This window comes from Photinus pyralis, unplaced genomic scaffold, assembly GCF_008802855.1.
Source record: "Photinus pyralis isolate 1611_PpyrPB1 unplaced genomic scaffold, Ppyr1.3 Ppyr1.4_LG4, whole genome shotgun sequence".
NCBI classification, from domain to species: Eukaryota; Metazoa; Arthropoda; class Insecta; order Coleoptera; family Lampyridae; genus Photinus; species Photinus pyralis.
The window spans coordinates 47,760,047-47,778,485 of record NW_022170511.1 but is presented as its reverse complement, the minus strand read 5'-3'; the positions used below and the strand labels follow the sequence as shown (position 1 = coordinate 47,778,485).

At 37.7% G+C, this 18,439-nt stretch overlaps 6 protein-coding genes across 9 annotated transcripts; 3 read left to right on the top strand and 3 right to left on the bottom strand.

Annotated features, from left to right (window-relative positions):
• Positions 1 to 1,003: 1,003 nt before the first annotated feature.
• LOC116168377 (serine/threonine-protein kinase 33-like) lies at positions 1,004 to 2,957 on the top strand. Its single transcript, XM_031484177.1, has 6 exons — positions 1,004 to 1,183; positions 1,235 to 1,420; positions 1,468 to 1,705; positions 1,751 to 1,921; positions 1,970 to 2,310; positions 2,358 to 2,957. Exons 1-6 carry the CDS (start codon positions 1,118 to 1,120, stop codon positions 2,697 to 2,699), a joined length of 1,344 nt encoding a protein of 447 aa, XP_031340037.1. The 5' UTR covers positions 1,004 to 1,117; the 3' UTR covers positions 2,700 to 2,957.
• Positions 2,845 to 4,904, bottom strand: LOC116168378 (glutamic acid-rich protein-like). The gene is made up of 3 exons (XM_031484178.1): positions 4,699 to 4,904; positions 3,735 to 3,897; positions 2,845 to 3,684 (listed from the first exon to the last, which is right to left on the bottom strand). The coding sequence occupies exons 1-3, from the start codon at positions 4,801 to 4,803 to the stop codon at positions 3,638 to 3,640; spliced, it is 315 nt and encodes a 104-aa protein (XP_031340038.1). The 5' UTR covers positions 4,804 to 4,904; the 3' UTR covers positions 2,845 to 3,637.
• A 3,653-nt stretch (positions 4,905 to 8,557) lies between these two features.
• Positions 8,558 to 9,233, top strand: LOC116168364 (60S ribosomal protein L44). The gene is made up of 3 exons (XM_031484159.1): positions 8,558 to 8,658; positions 8,827 to 9,000; positions 9,050 to 9,233. The coding sequence occupies exons 1-3, from the start codon at positions 8,656 to 8,658 to the stop codon at positions 9,185 to 9,187; spliced, it is 315 nt and encodes a 104-aa protein (XP_031340019.1). The 5' UTR covers positions 8,558 to 8,655; the 3' UTR covers positions 9,188 to 9,233.
• LOC116168363 (WASH complex subunit 3) lies at positions 9,077 to 10,230 on the bottom strand. Of its 2 annotated transcripts, XM_031484158.1 has the most exons (5): positions 10,060 to 10,230; positions 9,882 to 9,994; positions 9,653 to 9,817; positions 9,359 to 9,600; positions 9,077 to 9,304 (listed from the first exon to the last, which is right to left on the bottom strand). In XM_031484158.1, the coding sequence occupies exons 2-5, from the start codon at positions 9,930 to 9,932 to the stop codon at positions 9,262 to 9,264; spliced, it is 501 nt and encodes a 166-aa protein (XP_031340018.1). In that variant the 5' UTR covers positions 9,933 to 9,994; positions 10,060 to 10,230; the 3' UTR covers positions 9,077 to 9,261. The 2 variants fall into 2 exon arrangements, with proteins under 2 accessions (XP_031340018.1, XP_031340017.1); XM_031484157.1 differs by lacking the exon at positions 10,060 to 10,230 and having other exon boundaries at positions 9,882 to 10,053.
• A 260-nt stretch (positions 10,231 to 10,490) lies between these two features.
• Positions 10,491 to 12,466, bottom strand: LOC116168358 (tudor domain-containing protein 3-like). The gene is made up of 7 exons (XM_031484147.1): positions 12,097 to 12,466; positions 11,962 to 12,043; positions 11,850 to 11,915; positions 11,481 to 11,799; positions 10,849 to 11,378; positions 10,645 to 10,798; positions 10,491 to 10,598 (listed from the first exon to the last, which is right to left on the bottom strand). The coding sequence occupies exons 1-7, from the start codon at positions 12,129 to 12,131 to the stop codon at positions 10,555 to 10,557; spliced, it is 1,230 nt and encodes a 409-aa protein (XP_031340007.1). The 5' UTR covers positions 12,132 to 12,466; the 3' UTR covers positions 10,491 to 10,554.
• Positions 12,467 to 15,965: 3,499 nt separating this feature from the next.
• LOC116168361 (CD151 antigen) lies at positions 15,966 to 17,712 on the top strand. Of its 3 annotated transcripts, none has more exons than XM_031484153.1 (5): positions 15,966 to 16,162; positions 16,678 to 16,761; positions 16,810 to 17,001; positions 17,055 to 17,435; positions 17,487 to 17,712. In XM_031484153.1, the coding sequence occupies exons 2-5, from the start codon at positions 16,684 to 16,686 to the stop codon at positions 17,532 to 17,534; spliced, it is 699 nt and encodes a 232-aa protein (XP_031340013.1). In that variant the 5' UTR covers positions 15,966 to 16,162; positions 16,678 to 16,683; the 3' UTR covers positions 17,535 to 17,712. The 3 variants fall into 3 exon arrangements, with proteins under 3 accessions (XP_031340013.1, XP_031340011.1, XP_031340012.1); XM_031484151.1 differs by having other exon boundaries at positions 15,968 to 16,216; XM_031484152.1 differs by lacking the exon at positions 15,966 to 16,162 and adding an exon at positions 16,244 to 16,537.
• The last annotated feature ends 727 nt before the right edge of the window (positions 17,713 to 18,439 follow it).

Here is an 18,439-nt window from a genome sequence, read left to right as displayed (position 1 = left end):
TTGTAACTAGCGTCACCTTTCACAGGCACTTGTCATTTGTCGTTCACTTTCGCGTTAGATGCCATGCTTCTTAAAACGTCAAATCCGACAAACCTCAGACTCTCCCACAAGGTTGCCTGGTCCCTTCTACGTGATTGGTTGTAGGTTTGTGACGTATTTAGTCTGAAGCGTTTCAAATTCGGACTAAAAACACAGCTTTTCAATAATTTATTTTGGGTTTATTTTACTCGCAAATAAAAATTGCGGACACACGGGTCTTTTTATTTTTAATGTACTTTGTAGATCAGAAATAAAAAATGGAGCCGGGATGCTCCCATTACATCAATAACATAAATCTAGATATTCTACAGCTACACCATAATAAAACAAATGAACGTGTATGTTTCTTGAAGACAACAGGAAATTAGCAATAATTGCGGTAGCAATTTTTCCCAGATTACTCAGATATTAATTCAATTGTTTTTCGTTATTCATTTGTTTTCTGAAATAAAACAACTGAATGCTGTGCATTATTATGGGAAATAAAATGTTAAACAACTTTCATGTAGAAAAATGTTGTATACATTCAATATTTACCTCCTATCGATGGACGGAGGCAGAGGGGCGGAAGATCTGTGTTAATAGGCACCATTTACCGAGGGTACGACTCTGACTACTTTGCAAGTCATTCAAAATACAATAAATTAATAAAAACAAATAGAATTAGTGACAAAATACATTTTCTGCAGTAATTTTGAACTCCTGTGAACAGTGAGCATTCAAAATTCCCGCCAAATTGCGGCGTCTCGCGCATCGCCGATAACTATAAATTTAAGAAAGCTTACAAAGTACTTACTAAAGTAAGAAATTAGACTCTCAGTAGACAACGGTTCACTGTAACGAGTTGTATGTTCTAACTAAAGTTAAACTGTTGAAAAATCTGAAGTATATTATCCCGGATTTGTATCAAGACGCATATGCGCAAGCGCATACGTTTACCGCCATTGCAAGATGATCTGTACGATGATGAATCGCAATAAATTATATCACTTGCCCGATACTTACACTTTAATTTGCATTATATTTGCCTAAATAATTATTAAACAAAAGTCAAACATAAAAATCGTTAGTAACTGCAATGTCAAAAAGCTTCAAAAGAATTCGCAGCTTCGCCACAAACACGACGTCAAATTGGAACTCTTCCGTAAACAGATTTCATTCTTCGTCGACGTATACGCATACATTAATTCCTTAGATAAAAGATACCGGGAAATTAAAAGAGAGAGATATTTACCACGTGCGTTTATCAGATTCGTCCGATTTGAGAAGCACGTACTCCTTCGGCGAGCAGATCGGCCGTGGAGGATTTGGGACGGTCATCAATGTCGTCGATAGGCACAGCGAGAAGGAATGGGCGTTAAAAATCGTCAGTAAGGCTGCGGTGAGATAAGGGGGTAGTGCGTGGCACTCTCAGCAGCAAATTTGTAGGTAAAGGAGAAAATCGATACGGTCTATCGAGAGATACGCATATTAAAGATGGTGAATCACCCTCACATCATTTACCTGGACAAAGTGTACGAGTCCGCGAAAAAGATCTACTTAGTTTTGGAACTTTGTCGTGGAACTCTGTCGACGATTTACAAGGAACAGAAGCCCTTTTCGGAGAGTAACGCTCGGAAGATAATTAGGGATCTGACCAGCGCAGTTTCGTACTTGCACAAACATGGTAAAAGGCGCGACGGTTCGACAAAATGATGATGCGTATTTTCAGACATCGTTCATAGAGATTTAAAATTGGAAAATATTCTTATTGCCAAGAATCCCGAAGACGTCCACGACGAGCTTTTTATAAAAATAACCGATTTTGGATTGAGTATTGTTAAACAGGGGAGCGGCTATGAGAACATGCTGCACGATCTTTGCGGGACTTTCGTTTATATGGGTGAGAAGGTGCACGTTTCGAGAGGGACTGCTTGACGTAGATTTTAAGCTCCGGAGATCATTACGATGCACTCGTACAGCCAACAGTGTGATGTTTGGGCGATTGGGATAATAATGTATATGCTGCTGATGGGCGATTTGCCGTTTTATTCCCCCGACGAGAGGGTTTTAACGGATATGATTTGCGAGAGCCAGCCGTCCTACAACAATTTTCCGGGCAGTACGGAAGCGCTCGATTTGTTGACGAAGCTGTTGAATAAGAATCCCGCGCTAAGGTCGACGGCGGTCGAGGTGACGCAACATCCGTGGATTGTCGGTGAAGAAATAAACGAGGCGAAGGAGCCGGAAAATGTACTCGATATGATGAGGCTATGGCGATCAGATATGATGGTGGTAGTACTCGTGGGAGGTCATAATTAAAAAGGCAATATTTTTAGCTTCCGATCGGCGACGAGTGCGATTGGGTGTCGGAAGCAAAAGCGATTAGGGAGCTGTCGCCGAAGAACGCTGGCGGTAACAAACAAAAGGTGCGGGACAGTGTGGGGATGGCATCGTCGTCAGCTGTCGCATCACCTGCAAATACACTCACACGCAAGCAATCGATGCACTTACCCGTTAAAAATATCCGTTTTGACAAAGCAGGTGGAAAGAGACAGCAACAGGAAGCCACCGAAGCGAGGCGAGGAACGACGAACACGCCCTCGCGCAACCAACCAATGAACGATCTACAACACGGCGCGAATTTAGAAGTTTTCAAAGGAAACAAGAACTCAAAATAAGGGGAGTGAAGTCGATTTTAATACTATGTATTGAAACGAATATTAAACAATTTGTATCCATTGTTTTATAAGTCACTCATAAATCGTACAGCAGCACTGTTTACAAATTTAAAATCTACAGATTAATTTAAGTAGACAAACAACGTATCGTAAATTTTGTATTTTGTAATAAACATTTCGATTCTGCAAAAATATAGTGAGGTGGGTGAGTAACCACCATGGACTACAACTAAACCAACTGGAATGAGAACATTAAAAGGCAGAGAGTTACAGAAACTCGGTCTCGGTCTCTGTAACTCTCTGCCATTGATACTGTCGACCGATGATCACCGCTAAAACATGTTTAAAATACAACCTATTGTTAAATTGTCACACATACACGGGCAACGAAAGTTAGTTCATGAAAATTACAGTTTTGATGTGGTATGGAGAATTGAGTTGCTTATTGCCGTCATAGCTCCCAGATTGTGCTTCAGACGTCTATTAATTCAATTACACTTTTTTACATAAAAAAAAATTATAATGAAACACATAAGGGGTGAGACAATTGAATTTGAACATCAACTTAATCTAAATTTATACCTATCTTTACACAATAATAAAATGGACATTATTTTTACAATCGAGGGGTACGTAGTAGTGTTGGTAATAGTAATAAGTTAGAGAAGACTCAGCCGTGATGCTGACTACGACAGGTCCCAACAAACAGCAACAGTTCACGCACAGAACACTGCGTGGCGCCGTCACAGTCCCCGAGTGTCAAATAATCCAGAGATAGCCTGTGGACTGTCGAAGGTGAAGGGTAAAATCGCCTATTTCCTAATATAAAAACGCACTTTATTTAAATTTCGTTAAATTAAAATTATAGGACCACAAAGTAGCTCTGGACTGTTCACTAGATGATAATGTCAATTACACACACACACACGACACGGCTATTATGCGTCTTCATCGTCGTCATCCTCCGCGTCTTCGTCATCTTCATCTGAATGAAAACAAAACGTTACTCTACATTCAAATAACGCGGGCACCTACCTTCCCCATCCAATTCCCCTTCGTCACCTTCAGGTAATTCCTCCTCCTCATCGTCCTCCTCGACTTCCGCAATTTCTTCCTCCTCCTCCTCCTCTAGTTCCTCGCCTTCGGATCCCGCACCATTCTCTTCTTTCCTCGCTTTTTTCACGTCCTCTGATTTGTCCTGCACGAATTCGAAAAACAACACAATTAATTGGTGGATAATATCCCTCCCCCTTCGCTTCCTAATGCGATTAACTCCCTCTACAAAAACCGCGCGCGCTATTTGAAAACAAAGATAAAAACCGATTATCGCGCACAAACAGAAAAGTGATAGAACTACGCCAAGAAAACAAATGACGGCGGGGAACTCATAATATTTAAAACGCCGTTAGAAAGTAACCATTCGAGTTTGAGGGTCATTCTCCGTTACAATTTTTTCCCCCAAAAAAATACGTTATAAACAAAGGTCGAAGGTTACTAAACGATTAGGCGACATTTTCCCGAACTTCAAATTTCAACAACAATTAAAATTCGAATTCCTACATTTTTAATAATAATCTCGTGCGGGGAACGTAAGAAACACTATCGATTTCGCCATATTGAAAGTAAGGCTACGCTAGCCTCTAACAGGGTTCGCACCTACAATGGCGGGATACGGCTTGTCCACCATGTTTACAATTTGGAAAATTAATGCGGGGCCTCGCAAACTGCTAAAAAGCGATGCAAACAGTCGACATTCACCCAAACAAAGCCCTCAACACATCAAGCACGCGCTGCAACATTTTTAAACGGCAATAATTATCCTACACGTAACCAACGCATGGCATGGCGTTCCAAGTACATCAACATAATTTTTGATTTATAACAAGAAATGCGTTTCCTAGAGAGGCGCGCTAATTATAGCGAGCACGCGTTGCCACAATTAAACGATCTCGCAAAACAACAACGAAACAAACGTGGGGAAAAAATTTAAAAAACCTACCTCCGCCGCTCTCTTCGTTCCTTTAAGTTCACACTTGGGATCGGTCGCACTTTTGTCATTCTCTAATTTGTCGACAGAAACTTCATTATTTTCTTTGGAACTCATTGTATTTTTGTATGTGTAACGCTTCTTTTTGCGTAATCGAACTGAATACCACGATCGCTTACAACACTACTGACCGGCTCCGTTCAAGCTTTGTTCAAAAACGAAGATGGCGCCGCCGAAACCGAATCCTGCCGCGTTTAACCGAATTAGCGGCTCACTTTATTACCGAACTAATAAATACTCTTTCTACGGGAATTTAAATGACACGACCCGTTATTTATTTAATTGCATCAAAAGGGGAGATTCTACGTTCGGTTAATTAAATAAAAATTTTCGTATTTAAAAATTTGAGGGGTTCGAGAGTATAGCTGCTTAGTGCAACAGCTACCGTCGAGATTAAAAAATTATTTCCCTGATGCTACCGCTAGAGCGCGTACCGCCCGCCAAATATAAAAAATGTGTGTCATTACGTATATCGCGATTCATTAGGAAAGTTTTTGGTAAAAATACCGAGACAAGTGACCGCCGTGACGGAATCTCACGCCTATCAAATGGGGACAAGTCAAAATGTTGTATTTCAGGCCTACTACGAACAATTTCACGTTTGAAGAGCGTAGAACGCGACTTTTAAAAATAACAGTATGACTTTATAATTTCGCGCCCAGTGGCGTAACAGACACTATCTATGTTGCGATAAGTAAACATAGATACGAAATGATAAACCGATTGATGTATCGAAAAACAAATCCGCATTCAGAGCTTATAATCAATTCGCGTTGAAAAAACAGGCGCCATAATCGCGACACCAACGCATTCGCAACAAACGTGCCACGTGTTGAGGTGACCCAAACCTTTACGACGCCCTCTTGACACGTTGAGCTCATTATGGTACTTTTAAGTTTAATATTTCTTCGGCAATAAAAATCAACCATGCCTAAGTCTAACAGAAACTTTATTTCGCAATAAATTGTATGATTTCAAAGACAGTGGCGTACCACACAAATACGATTGAAAGCAACTCCCCGTTCGTAAATTTTTGAAACTGCAATCGAAACATACACTTTGTACAAATACAACAAAAGTGAAAATACCTCGTTTGGAAATACGTCAACAAAAAAAAAAAACAAAGCGCCAACAATTCTGATCTAGAGGTTTAAACAAGCACGAAGTTTTGAAAAAAGCAGAGCGAATTATTATTGGCGCACGAACAAAAAATTTGCTCTGTACGCCCCATACCGGGATTTGTCTTTAAGATTTAGTAGTTTAGGTCCCATAAGATTCCAAATTAAAGTTACCAATCCGATACATCTGTTACATGCAAAAATGAACTTAACAAAAAATGGGTGACGTCATATGGCAAAAACAAACAAAGATCAAATCTAAAAATTCAAGAATGAAAAAGAAATGCTTATTGCTCTCCTCTAACGGCAACTTTTTTTTACATACTTACCAGTTACGCCCTGTATAATTTAAATGAGCATCACATGATTAAGGTGGAAGGTCAATTTTTACCCCACTTGATCGCCTTTTGTTTTTTAAAGTCATGACATACCAAATGAATTTTTAGGCAAACACCTACTACTCTTTTTAATTTTTCTGGTGCAGATTAAGATAAATAAAGATGTGTATATTCTTTAATACACTCTGAATATGTAGGTATGCATGTTCCTCCATATCTCAAAAATGGCTGGGAATTTAAATATCTTTTTTGGACATTGTTTATTATACCGTGCGTTCAACATAAGGGGGTCAACTCAATATCTCTTTTATTTGGCGACATGTCAAATCTGGCATGCCGTGTGCTTTATTTTTGCGCATTACGATGTACCCGTCTACCAACAGACATCGCGCATCCTGACAGCACACGGCATGCTAGATTTCATAAATTTTCTAAATATTGAATCATGAATTTCCCAATTTTGTTGTATTATGTTGCAGTACAGCTCTTTTCAAATATCTTAAAAAAAGAGGCACTGCATTTGAAAAACCGGAAAAGACGGAAGTGATACCGGAAATTGGAATATGCGGTCGTATAGGTCCTAACGTCACATATAAATTTATATTTGACAAATTTTTCGTATGTCGACTTAAAAAAGAGATATTAGGGTGACACTCATATCTTGAACGCACTGTATATATACTAAATTGACAAGTTCGCATGAGCCGTTTATAACTGAGACTGTTTGACAAAATTATTGAGGTTTTATTATTTATTTATATACAGGGTGACAATTTGAAAACTTACCACCCCCCATATCTTAGTAAATAAACGAGATATTTAAAAAAATCAAAATCCGTTTCGGTAATTCGGAGGGGAAATCACAATGACATAGTTGGCGACGCACCCCCTCACACCCCCTGCGCCCTAGCCACCCCAACTTTTAAATCTTAAATAGGGACTCCCCATGTGTGATACGTCATTGGAAAGTTCTGAAAAAATGCTTTCCAACCATACCAAATAGCATTACATTTAGGTCAGTAATTATCGTGCAAATCAAAAAATAAACATGGAAAATCGTATTTAACTTGAACTTCCAAAGCCGACTTGACAGCAACTCATTTTTGATCGCCAGTTATAATCTATTCTCAAACTCTTGTCGAACCTTTTCAAATGTTGGTTTTGCAATATTTCGACATTCTTGAATTATTCTCTGTCTTAGTTCGTCTATGTTCGCCGATTGCGTTTTAAATACGACAGATTTCAAATGTATCATATTAGTTTATTTTTTGATTTGCACGATAATTACTAACCTAAATGTAATGCTATTGGTATGGTTGGAAAGCATTTTTTCAGAGCTTTCCAACGACGTATCACACATGGGGGGTCACTATTTAAGATTTAAAAGTTGGGGTGGCTGGGGCGCAGGGGTTGGAGGGGGTGCGTCGCCAACTATGTCATTGTGATTCCCCCTCCGAATTACCGAAACGGATTTTGATTTTTTTAAATATCTCGTTTATTTACTAAGATATGGGGGTGGTAAGTTTTCAAATTGTCACCCTGTATAACAAACTCGGCCAAATCCGGTAACTGCTTTCTACCTTCAAGTCAGTGGGGTACGTAAAGCTGTGCTAATTAATATTTCTTAGAATCTAAACGTTATAAAATGTGGGGGGTGGGGGGCAGTAAGTAAATAAATAACATTGTATTGACTAAAATGTCTATCATCCTTGAAGAGAATTTCTTGAAAGCAAAAGAAAATCATTTCAGTCAAACGTGGATGTTAGTAACGGACCATATATCTAATATGCCCATGTAATTTTTTTTAAGCACATTGGGGTAGGTGTGGCATTTCTGCACCCTACTTAACTTCCTGGCCAGGTTGGTACAGCAAACTTCATAAAAAAGAAAAAGTTAAACAGAAGCTTCATGCAATTAGAAAGTATGCTTCCGCATCGCTCAACTTTAAAGAGTAATTTTGTTGTATTTACATATAGGTGACATTGTTTACTTAAACTTTTTATTTCCCTATCTTTGAATATATTAATTCATAAAATGTCTACATGCATTCAGGTACATGCCACGAAATCCTTGAAGTGAACTAAACAATAAGTTCTTCACGCTTCATGTATAATATCGATCTTACCTATCAACTATCAATTACACGTCTTATTTTCATTGTTATTTGTGCAAAATATTCACTTTTTCCCCATGAAACTATAAGCGTGACCAAAAAGCAATACGGCGCATAACCACTCGTACGGCATCAACGCAATCAAGCAGGATAATAATTTTGACACAATTTTGCTACCGCCACTATCCCTAACTTATGCAAAATAAAAAAAACATTTTGAGCATCACTGACGCATTCATTAATCATTCTATTCTATTGGTACTTGGTACCAACCTAACAGCGCCTGCGTTTTGTCAAAAAATTTCTTTCCAGCAAGAACAGTTTCCGCTCAAAAAGGAAAATGGTAGGTGAATTTAATTCTAGAAAAGTTTTCAATAATCATCCACTTACGGCGATTAATATCAACAGAAAAAGATTGTTTCTCGGCAAATTGCGATATATTCACGTGCAATTTGACGATATTTTTCACCAAATTTAGGTTATGTATTTATTGTGAAATGTTCTGTTTTAGGTGAACGTACCGAAGCAACGTCGTACCTTTTGCAAAAAATGCAAAGTACACAAGCTGCATAAGGTGACACAATACAAAAAGTCGAAGGAACGTAGTGCTGCACAAGGAAGAAGGCGTTACGACAGAAAACAGCGAGGTTTTGGTGGTCAAACCAAACCGATCTTCAGAAAGAAGGTAAGGCGATCAGTCGAGCGTTTCAGGATAGTTTGAGATTTGTTTTTAGGCTAAAACTACGAAAAAGATTGTGTTACGTATGGAATGTTCCGAATGCAAATATCGTAAACAACTTCCCCTTAAACGTTGCAAGCACTTTGAACTTGGTGGTGACAAGAAACGTAAAGGACAAATGATTCAGTTTTAAGTTTTTTTGTATAGCTGTACTGAATATATAATATAAACAATTCTTGAACGATTTTATTAACACTAAATTAACTACTAATCTTCAACCGAGTCATTCCTAACATTCGCATTAGGATTACTGTAAGTATAGTGTAAATGTTAATTACTTGTACAAAAAAGATGGAACGCTTACTCTAGTAGGTCCGGATCAAACCCTTCCACTGCCATTTTGTTCTTAACCGCTTGAAGAGGAACCCCAAACTGTAGCATTTTGAAGAACTTTTGATATCTAGGATCGTCGGCCGCTTTCACGTGGTTAGAATTGTCAACAGTCTCATTCTTCTCCTCCGATACTTCAGGGAGTTCAAGTAGTTCGACTTCACTAGCTTTAGTCTCGTTATCTGCAACTTTGTTTAGCACGGATATTGAGGACAACTAAAATTCACCGAGCATTACCAATGGATCAACTACACGGGCAGATACTCACTTGCGACTCTAAAATTAACAAAGAGGCTTCGATCTTTTGGATTTTATACTCGAATTCCATCAAACGTGACTCGCAAGACTGCGCGAATGTGTTTAAGAACGAGACGGTGCTCGATAAGAAATGATTTACGAAAACGACAATTCGCTTTTGCAGAATGGGCGATATCTGTGAAAAAGATCGCTCTTCGATACTTTTTCATTGGGTAATGGGGGAGCAAAGCTGAACGTACCTTTTCGTAGTCGCAGTTCAGGTCGATCGTGGCAAAGTCGGACACCTCCATTTTAAGTATGGAAAAAAGTCTGATTTTAAAGAGTTTGTTGTCGTAAATGTTTTAAAAACTTGCTAAATTGTAGAATCGAGAAAAGTAATTTTACAAATAAATAAATAAAAACAAATTTGACACTTACTGCGGATTCAGGGGTACCACTTTGGAAGAGATTAGACAACCACACAAACGTAAAGAATAATTTCGTGTATGGTGTGTTGCCTATATGTAGGCGTTTGTTCATTAATCAACGCAGATTATACTATGCGATCAGAAATGAAGACCCGACTATGATTCAAGGGATTTTTTTCTAATACATATTGTATAATAGTTCTAAATTACCATTATTTATTTAGTTGCATATGAAATAAACAAACAACCAAAGAAATAAAAAAAGGTATATTCCCAAATAAACATAATAATGATAATAATTGTGGTAATAATAAAAATAGCAGGCGCCATCGCTTAGTTAATACTATTTTGAATGAGAAGTAATTTAAGAAATAAATCAATAATTATTTTATATTGTCTTGATTGGAGGCCACTACAAACATTGCAATGAACGAAACAACATTGCTTTGTTAGTTTTTAATTAAATAAAATAAATTAAAACACGATGAAAATTAAAGTACGACGATTAACGATTATTAAAATTCTTCTTATATTTATAATTGGACGAACCTAAAGATAGCCGTTATATTAGTGACAAAACAATTAAAGCATTTACCTTTATAATAGTTACGTGTGTTTTTGTAGGTTTCGTTATTATCACAATTTACAGGTATACAGTCTTGCCGAACTACCTCCTCCACGTTACCGTAACCGTTAAATTGTACCACACAGGTCTTTTCTGTTAAATTAATTACAGTTGCGTTATAATACTGCAATTACATTTGAAAAATTAGTCAATAAGATCAATTAAATCGCAAACCTTATTGTCTTCCCAATATTTTGCCATGCACAAATCGCCAATTTTCCATCTCCATGTACCCGAGTTGTTATCGCTTATTGACGTTTTTTCAAAAGATCTCTGTACAGCATGAAGAATTGCATCGTTTACGTTATCCTTTTTTTTATCTACATTTGATTTAGGCGGCAGTGTATGATTGCGTTTATTGTCATTATCATTTGTTTGTAACTTATTCTCCAAGAAATTGAATAGGGAAACTTTATCGGGCGCCTTTTGTACTTCCACATTCTTCTCTTTGAAATCTCTTTTTTTGTAGCCTCTCTCGTTGTTATACGGTCTACGGCTTCCCACAAGAGGAACCGTTTTACTTCCTCCACCAAACACTTTTTTCACTGCCCCAGTTGCTACCACATTTATCGCATCTTGCCTTTGAATGTCGAAATCGTCTTGCTTTATTTCTTTATTAACCAAAGACTTGAAAGACTGGTTTGATTGCAGCTGAACGATTTTTTCCCCAAAATTCACCCACGGCGGAGGACCATCAACTTCACCTGCATACAAGATGTAAATTAGTATTGTCAGAAAAAAAAGGCAGTTAAGAAACTAAGTAGTACAACATCCCTCTTCATCTTTATATTTTTTCTATTACTTACCAGACGATCGCATTTGTTCAGACACTTGCTTTGTAAGCTCCCATTTGTCATAAAGATGCGGCACTTGGCCCCCTAGAAATTTGCAAGACTGCGGCGTGAGCAAAACATAGTTCCCTGAAACAGCAGCAGAGTTCAACAAAACCTTTGAACCGGGCGGTGTGTTCGAGGTAGACAATGAACTAATATACGAAATTTCGACAGCTTGGCAACTAGTATGTCCGTCTGTCAGCGTTAACTTTAACATGCGAGGAGCTGCGCTCGAGTTTTCTTTGTTTTTGGGGGCGGAGACGTTTTTGATTTTTTGTATCTGCAACACCAGCTGAAAGCAGTGCTTGTAAATATTGGGTAAACATATTCTAGTGTTGTTACCGTCCCTGTCTTAGTTTGTTTCATTTCCTGCACCAAGGTTGGATTTCCGAAATCTCTTATATCAGTCTGAAAAACAAGAAATTATCGAACGCCGTTTATGAGTTCCAATTACGTTTAGGGCGTTGGTGATTGTCGCACTATTGCTAAGAGTTCTATTCGCAGAAATAACATCGTATCCCGTGGGCGAAATGTGCCTGGAAAAGTCAAAGATTTAGATACCTCCCTGAATGTTGTCAGGAGGTACAACCATCCCAAATTGGAGAGTTGCTCTAAAGATCCCATCTTCAGCTACCGAAACTTTCGAAAATACGTTAATAATTATGGCTACAGCTACATTTATAAATAAAATAACCTCAAATTGGCATGCAATGCGAAACGATCTACTGCTACGTCAAAAATCCCCAGCTGACGGTTGAGTACGTTAGAACTACTATACGGACACTTGAACTACCACATAATTTTCAAAATTACCATTTTTGATCAGTACAAAACTAATAAGTTTCAAAAAACGAGGATGAAATGAATTTAGTTTTGGGATAGTAAATCGGACCCCTCCATCTTTCGATAGCAATAAAGGACATGTCCAAGTGAAAACTTCTGATCGTCGTAGATTCCACTTGATCGAAGGATTTTTCATGATATGCGAGCTATACCTTCTTGGCCCGATCTCAAAGGGTGGAAAGTGAATACAATCCCTTAATATGATTATACAATATACAGAGCGACCAAAAATGATTGAAACCAGTATCAATATTGCTATAGTGTGTCCAAGAATGAACAGCATGGAAAAATCGGAAACCATAAGAGATACCTACACAGTCGGTTAAATTTAAAAAAAGTTGCGTATTTTAGGGCTTAGTAAAACGATGTTTTAAAAATGCGGAATTCCGATCAGTTCCGAAGAATTTAAAAAACACCGAAATTAACCATATTCGCTTTTTTTTCTGGTCTTCTTTGAACCTCTACAAGATGGTGCCCCCCTATGAAGAAAGCAATTGTTGAAACTGAACTGAAGTAGAAGATGACAGGCAATAAAATAAAGAAAAGATGGAAAATGGCATGACTTTAAATAGCAAATTTAAAGTTAACAACAAAATATGTGAACATTAGTGAATCGTCACTCATATGGAAGAGCACAGCGAAAGCAAGTAATTGCTCCCAGTGAACTGTGCCTTTAGCATGTACATTTGATATTCAATTATGCTGTAGTCTCTTCTTTTGTATTGCAGTGGCGTACGTAGAAATTTATTCTGGGGGGGGGGGGGATTAAACAAGTTCGTGGCACATACAGTCACCCAGTGCGTACTAGAAAGGGGGGGGGGAGGAAGAAATAGAAATTGGGTTGCAGGTTGGTGATGCTGGTAGTCATTTATCTATTTATTATTGTACAGGCGAAAAAGATTAGATTAGAACGGTATTTTATTTCTTACTGCTGACAGGCCTCTTTATTGCTTTTGCTTTAATTAAGTCAACGAAAACTTTGAATAATAGGTATATTTAGAGCAAAAAACCAATTTCGGCAAAAAATTCAAAGGGCTGTAACTTTTGATCTAGTAGTCCGATCTTGGAACTGTTTGGAATTATGGATTCTACAGGCCACATTCTATAAGAAAATATTTTTTTCCGGTCGATCTGAGACAATTTTTTTTTCTGGGCAAAAAAAAGGCAGTTATTACCTTCCTTTTTTACCAAAAACCGACTGCACCAAAATTTTTCGGGAAAAAACTTTTTCTTATTAATTTGGGTGCGTAGAATCCAAAACGATTCGTACTTTTTCGATTAGACATCTCAATCAAAAGTTATGGGCAAAAAAAATCCCGTTTTTAAAATTCTTATTTTCGTCATTTCGTGAAAGGCAGGACGCAGGTACCTCACCTCAGTAGCAGTACTAAGTACCTGATACCTATTTGTTATTTTGGGCATCAATGTAGCGAATTGCCGATCGATACCGAATAGCCAAATCGTTGACTGCCAACACTGATCACTCACTGAATAGTGAATACTACAGAATATTTAGATTTTAGTGACTTTAGACTTTAACCAAAACCAAAATTGCTCTCTATATATACCTATATATTATTGCCTTTATTTTAAAGTGGGCGGAGCGGATAGCGGAGTATTACCTAAATACCTAATAGCTATGATGATAACTCAATTCTTCTGGGGGGGATATATCCCCTTCATCCCCCCCGTATATACGCCACTGTTGTACTGTAGTTATTTTATGTTCATGCTAATGAAGACATTATTATTATTATTATATCGCACAGATTTTAAACGTAAGAATTTTCGTTAGCAGAGTTCCACCCCTGAAACGGGCAACTCGGTTGAGATTCGAGATCCGTCCCGGCATTAGGTGCTGTAACTAATGCGGTTACAGTTATTTGCCACCCTTATGACTATCTCACTGTCCACTGGCAGAATCGCACAGTTAAACGCAGGTGGCTGGATTTTGATCGCGGCAGTGAGTTTTGAACCACGTACAAATAATGTAGTCATATTTAAAAATGGAAATCAAATTCTCTTAATTCTACGTTCTACTTTTTTCTATTAAAGTGACGCGCTATTACTCAACCATACTACATTGCATACAAAACACAAATAAATTATAACGAAATGCATAGATTACTACCTGCGTTAAATGACACCAACGTAAACTAAACGATGCTCTCCGTTCGTCTGCTTCAAACAATATGCTTGTAACGTAAGAAAGCGTTCGTGCTCGAGACGGCGCCGGCGCAGACAGCTTTCAAAAAGTTGCACGGTTGCCAGCTCTCAACAATGTGTGCATCGTCGTGTAGGTTGGATATACAGGGTGGAACCCTTCCACTGGGAAGAATATTAAATACGACAAACGATAAAAAACGCCTTTATAGATATGTTAAAGAGACTTTTAAAGCCAACGCCTTGTTTATACAGGGTGGTGACTTGTAAAATTCATAACATGCGATTATTGACTCCCCAAATTATTTTAGAGCAAAAATGTATTAAAAGTATTTTTGTTTGGTTTTTTGTAGAAAAAATTTGTTACGCCCATCAACCGTATTAGTTTTCAATTTTTTTGATATAAAGACGGAAAATTGGAAAAATAAAACCAGCATCTTTTTCAATAATCTGCGCTGCTATAAACAACCACTAATTCAAAAGTGATCAACACAGAAAATAAGTCTCTTACGCTCCTCAAACTGTTACCGGCACTATACCAATTGACAATATCTTTTTCTTCATTGGAACATCGCACGGGAACGAAAATAAAAATAAGGAAGCCGTAGCAATAATATTCCAATTAATTAATATGACAACCAGTTCATTTGTTTTAAGATGTTAGTTTGGTTGCATAAAATTAGGCGCCTTTCAGAAGAGTTTTTGTCATTTACAAAGTAGACATAGGGAAAACCATACGCACAAATCCCTACTACTACTAAATGAATATCATTGTGTAAGAGTTCACAACTCTTTCTAAGATTTATCAAGAACTCCAAAACTTTAAGGGGGTTGAGGGTGATATTTTATAAACGATCGACTAACCATTCGGCTACCTCGTGTTTCCAAATAGCATAATATGTAATATGAGTGTTTTGCTATTTCATTCGCGAGGGATTACTATATGGACCTACTGCGTCTTTTGCACATTTTGATACTCATTTAGGTAATGTCAATTATTGTCCATTTTTATGCGGGATTTTCTGTGATCTCACGTAAAATAAACGAGACCATTCATGTCCTGCATCATATCCGCGTGTTTTATGTATTTATGATGTATTGACCGTTACGGCACATTACTGTGGTCAAGTAACTTTGGTTTGTTAGTTTTGTTTTAATTGGGTTGATGTCGACATTGAAGCCACCTCCGCTTTTGTTATTACATAACTTCAGAATGAAAATCGTACACAGTGGGGCCATTGAGGGGACCGGTTCCAAGAGCTAAACAAAACGGCGACCGACTAAGAAACCCCGTATCCAACTCAAATTATTAATTAAACAAGTTCCTAACGCGAGTAGGTCATTAATTATAGCAAATGGACCTTTCCCTCGAGCGAGCGAGCGTACGCACACCCGGATGTACGTACTAAACGCCCGATGAAAAATCGCTAAAATACTTTAGTTAAATTAGAATTTATTTTTAGAGAAAGTGTTGTGCGTTCGGGCACGGCAGGCGAAAAAAGTATTTTCGCGGGAGTACGAACTGTTGCCCGCGCGGAATCAATGGAGGCGCAACTGTAATAATAATGATGTGCTGCAGGATGGTTTATGTTGAGCAGTTCCAAGGAGAAAGGGAGTGACGGCGGCGCAATTTCGACAACAACAATTTCGTACGTACGAAAAAGTTTTTAATCAGTTTAGCTGGCACGGAGAATAAAACGTTGGTGAGTGTTCTTTAAATTTTACGAATAAAAGGTCGCGCGCGCGTTTATCGCTTTTAGCAAAAGACGCGCGATACGCCCAGTTTTTAATTTTTTTGATTAAACGCGGAACGTTGATAATTTAGGCCAGGCGAACCGAGTCGTGACTGTGTTAGATTATTAGGTCATATCTAAGTTTGTCTTTCCATCATGCATCGGAATCTCTGCTAAAATAATCGTAGAATAAAAATAAACTAAATTCAAGGCTGGTTGGCGCTTAAATGGAACAGAGAAAGTTTCTAGTTTAAAGGCGGTTGTTGTTGAAACTAGTTGAAGCGTTTTATTGTAAGTTGTTTAACGCACAGTGCGTGCTAGCGTGCAGAGTATGCGATGAGTAACAACTTGTTACCTTGGGATGAATAACATAACAATAAATAATTTGATTATATAATTGTGATGGAGTTAATTAATTCTCTCCTTTTCAGTAAACAATGGGTTTCGGGCGTTATATGGACAGTTGCGGTGCGTGTATGAAATACACACTATTCTTTATAAATCTCCTCACGTTTGTGAGTGCTTTAATTTCTATTCGGCGAGTTTCACATTTCACATTTTAGCTTGGAGGATTGGCAATCGCAGGACTTGGCATTTATATGATAGTAGACAAAACATTTACCATTAAAGTGCTAGGGGCGAGTTTATACACGGGTGCCATATACGTACTTATCGCCACTGGAATACTAGTCGCGCTAATCTCGTGTTTCGGATGTTTCGGAGCTGCCCAAGAAGTGAGATGTATGCTCGTTACGGTAACGACCTTCTCGATTGAAACTCCCCCGATGCAACCCTGTAATTTTTTTAGTACTTCATTATAATATTCCTAATATTCGTAACGATGCTTGTTGGTGGTATCTTGGGTTACGTATTCCGAGATAAAGTGGAGACCTCGTTACGTATAACACTCGAGAGTGAACTTCACAGTTATAACATAAGCGAAGATGCGAGGAAAAAATGGGACGATATGCAGAACGGATTTGGATGCTGCGGTATAGACACCTTCCGTGATTGGAAAGGAGTTCTTCCGGACTCGTGTTGTAAATCTCCACACCCCGGCTTACCGTACCCATGTCGCGAGCACGACTCCAATCGGTTCGCAGAAGGCTGTCTCACCTTCTTCACTCATTTAGTGTCCAAAAATGCGGCGATCATCGGCGGCGTCGGTATTGCTCTAGCTTGTGTCATGGTAAATATCACGCTAAAAAAATGATCCGATAACTAATACGATTTATTGCAGCTACTCGAAATGATATTTGCCTGCGCTTTGGCAAATATGATTGAATAGTTCTAATAACACCATTATATTATTGTTAATTTTTTCTAACACGATTTTTATGTTTAATGTATATAAGAAGTGATAATAATAGATTTAATTTGCTTTAAAATTAAATTTGCTTTTGTGACCATTTTTTACTTACTGTATAGTTTATTTTGTTATAATAAAATAAAACGTTATGTGCCAATTGTTATATATTAAATTAACGCCTCCCAATTTAGTGAAGTCATACACCAGAGAATGCAATGAAAATTATAGCATAATGATAGCATCCTTTATTTTTATGTTTCAAATCTAAAGGATTCCATTACTACTTACTAGTTCGGTTGATGAATCCACGGTGTTTTCCATTATTTTAAAAATCAAATCGAAAGCAGTACGTTTATACACGGTGTCCATTTTTCGAGTGCCACTTATCTTAAGAGATAGAAAGTTGGTTAAATGGGGGCAAAGTTGCCAATTTTCGTGCTGAATAAGAATCTGAAAAGAAATTTGAAATATCTTCAATAGTTTTGAAGATATCGCAAAAAAAACGACAATTTCTGATTTTCGTTTTTAATTTTTTTATGATAAACTAATCGTAGTAGACATTTCTAATTAACACATTAGACCTTGGTAAAAAAGGAAGGTGAAACACTGTCTTTTTTTGAGGCACGAAAAAAAAATTGTCTCAGATCGACCCGGAAACAAAATTTTCTTATAGAATGGGGCCTGTAGAATCCATAATTTCAAACAGTTCCATGATTGGGCTACTAGTTCAAAAGTTACACCCCTTAGAATTTTCTTTCGAAATTGGTTTCTAGTCTATAACTTTTGATTGAGAAGTCTAATCGAAAAAGTACAAATTGTTTTGGATTCTACGCCCCAACATTAATAAGAAAAAGTGTTTTCCCGAGAAATTTTGGTGTAGTCGA